Here is a 2817-nt window from a genome sequence, read left to right on the forward strand (position 1 = left end):
GTTTCCATGGGTGTTCCAATTGGATGACAATTTATCATATCAAACTTTTTCAACATATGAAGAATATACTTATGATGCGTAAAACATGCGAAAAACTAAGCATAGCGGAAATTGAACAAATTGGAATTAGATTTTTTTGGTATTTTCTGGATTTTATTAAATAAACAACAAAACAAGACGATAAATAAAATGATAGATAAAGAATCCACCACCAAGATTCGTAAGGCCAAGCCACCGGAACCAAGGATAAAGGAAACACTCCAACCCACCACTATGTTTGATAAAGGTCTAGCCACCACAAACACGGATAAAGGAATCGAAGATTTTGGATCTCACCACTATAATTGATAAAGAACGAACCAGCACAATTATAGATAAAGGGATCACTCCAAACCACCAAGATCAAAGATCTATAAAGGTAATTGAAGATTTTGGATAAGAAATAGAGGCTGCTCTATTAATTTCATTCAACAACATCATAATCTCCTTACAATGAGAAATGAGCCTCTATTTATAACCACTAATGTTATTTTCTAGAAATAAAGAAATACAATGTTAGTATGCAATGGGATGTGAATCCTGATGTTGATATGCTATGTCCTTTTTGTAAACTTCAACCGGATTCACATTCCCATCTCTTCTTTGAATGTGATTATTCTATGCAGGTGTGGAAAAGTGTTTATATGAAAGCGGGGTTGCAACAACGATCCTCGGATTGGAATGTGATTATACAACAACTTCTTCCAAAAGCTCGTAGGAAATCTATGCAAAATGTACTTGATAAGCTTCTTCTTGCTGCATCAGTTTATTTTATTTGGCAAGAGAGAAATGCACGACTCTTCATGCAAGGATCAAGAAATGTGAATGGGGTGGCGGAACAAATATTGTCAACAATTCGGCTAAAGCTTTTAACTTTCAGATACAAGAGGAGTGCCCATGTGGAAAGACTTCTAGCTGCATGGGACCTTCCGGTGTTATTATTAGATTCTAATTAATCATGTATTTGAAATGTCTTTAGTCTAGTACGTGATAGGATTTGGCAGTTTTATGTGTTTCATTGTATTGCACATAGGTACATGGATGTTTTGTAAGCCAACTAGCATTCTGCTATGTTGCCTGTTTTTCAGTTTATATAAAACAATCGAACCAGGGTAATCCCTTTTACCCAAAAAAAGAAATAAAAGGCTGTCACAAATAACAAGGACCACCACTACTTTAGACAACCAATAGCAAAAGGCATGTGCAGCTTTTAGAATTATTCTCTTAGAAATGGTCCCCACAATTGGCACATGTAACCCTTAAGGAATGTGTAACATATAGGTGTCCATTCTTATCCATAACTCCTTGAAATATTCTTAAAGACATTCATGAAGACTACGTATGAGGAATCCTTCATTTGGACCAGAATCAAAGTGAAATAATGACAGAAACACATAAGTGAAACTGGTGACATTAGTGTTATCCAACTGGAGACTGGAAACTGGAGACTGCAACTGGAGAAGTGATATGGAGAAACTTCACTGGAAAAGTGATCTGGAGGATCTTCACTGGAGCAGTGATCTGGAGGATCTTCACTAGAGAAGTGATTCGGAGAAACTTCACTGGAGGATGTCAACTGGAGAATAGATCTGGAGGATCTCAACTGGAGAACGTATCTGGAGGATGTCATCTGGAGAACGGATCTGGAGGATGTCAACTGGAGAACGTATATGGAGGATGTCACTGGTGAATTTTGAGACCACCAACTTTTGTCTTGGTTGCAAAACTCCAATACTTGACTTAGTATCAAAATCAACATATACCAGTATTATATTGCCAATAAAGGATATCCAAGTGTTATTTGTTGTTTGCTGAACTTCATTTAACAAATACATGAACCAAGTTTTTATGTGGAAATGGCTCGGTGTCATTTCCGCATCAACTTATTTTGACAAATAAATGTACCATTTGACAATTGTTTGACTTGAAGACCAAGGAAAAAGTTTAATTCACTCATCATACTCATTTCAAATTTGCTAATCATTAATGCAGAAAAATTCTTGCAGTACTTAGGGTTAGTCGACCCAAAAATTATGTCATCAACATATATCTGGATTAGAATAATGTCACTACCTTGTCTTCATTAAATCCAGATTTCAAGAGAAAAGCAGTGAGAGCGTCATACCATGCATGAGGAGCTTGTTTCAAACCATACAAGGCTTTATCTAACCTATAGACATAATCTGGATGTTCAGAGTTCACAGAACCTTCAGGTTGTTCAACATAGACCTCTTCGTTGAGAACTCCATTCAAAAATGTTGTTTTGACATCCATCTGATATACAGTAAAGTTATTGTAAGCAGCATAGGCAAGAAACATCCATATTGCTTCAATTCGTGCAACAGGTGCAAACGTCTCATCATAGTCGATTCCATCTTGTTGACAATACCCCTTTGCAACAAAACATGCTTTGTTGCGGACAACAACTCCGTTTTCATCTTTTTTGTTCTTGAAGATCCACTTTGTTTTGATTGGTTCTTTGTTCTTGTAAGGATTCGGAACCAATCTCCACACTTGAAGCCTCTCAAATTGATTGAGTTCTTCCTGCATAGCCTTCACCCAATCTGGACTACCGAGTGCTTCATTCACTGTTTTTGGCTCAACTATACTCAGGAAATTCACAAACATGCATTCATTCACTGATGTAGATCTTGTCTGTATTCCTGAGTCTGGATTGCCAATGATCTGAGAAATCGGATGAGATCTAGTCCATTTGGTTGAATGAGGAAGAGGTTCATGTGGATCATTTAATTCTTCAGTATCAATGAACGTCGAAGT

At 36.8% G+C, this 2817-nt stretch overlaps 1 protein-coding gene across 1 annotated transcript; it reads left to right on the plus strand.

The window, feature by feature from the left end:
* The first annotated feature begins 560 nt into the window (after positions 1–560).
* LOC122596994 lies at positions 561–995 on the plus strand. Its single transcript, XM_043769634.1, has one exon. The coding sequence runs from the start codon at positions 561–563 to the stop codon at positions 993–995; it is 435 nt and encodes a 144-aa protein (XP_043625569.1).
* The last annotated feature ends 1822 nt before the right edge of the window (positions 996–2817 follow it).

The sequence above is a fragment of the Erigeron canadensis genome, chromosome 4, assembly GCF_010389155.1.
Source record: "Erigeron canadensis isolate Cc75 chromosome 4, C_canadensis_v1, whole genome shotgun sequence".
Taxonomy (NCBI): Eukaryota; Viridiplantae; Streptophyta; class Magnoliopsida; order Asterales; family Asteraceae; genus Erigeron; species Erigeron canadensis.

Excerpts from the sequence above, each read along its gene's own strand:
- LOC122596994 (XM_043769634.1), top strand. The coding sequence starts at position 561 with ATGCAATGGGATGTGAATCCTGATGTTGATATGCTATGTCCTTTTTGT.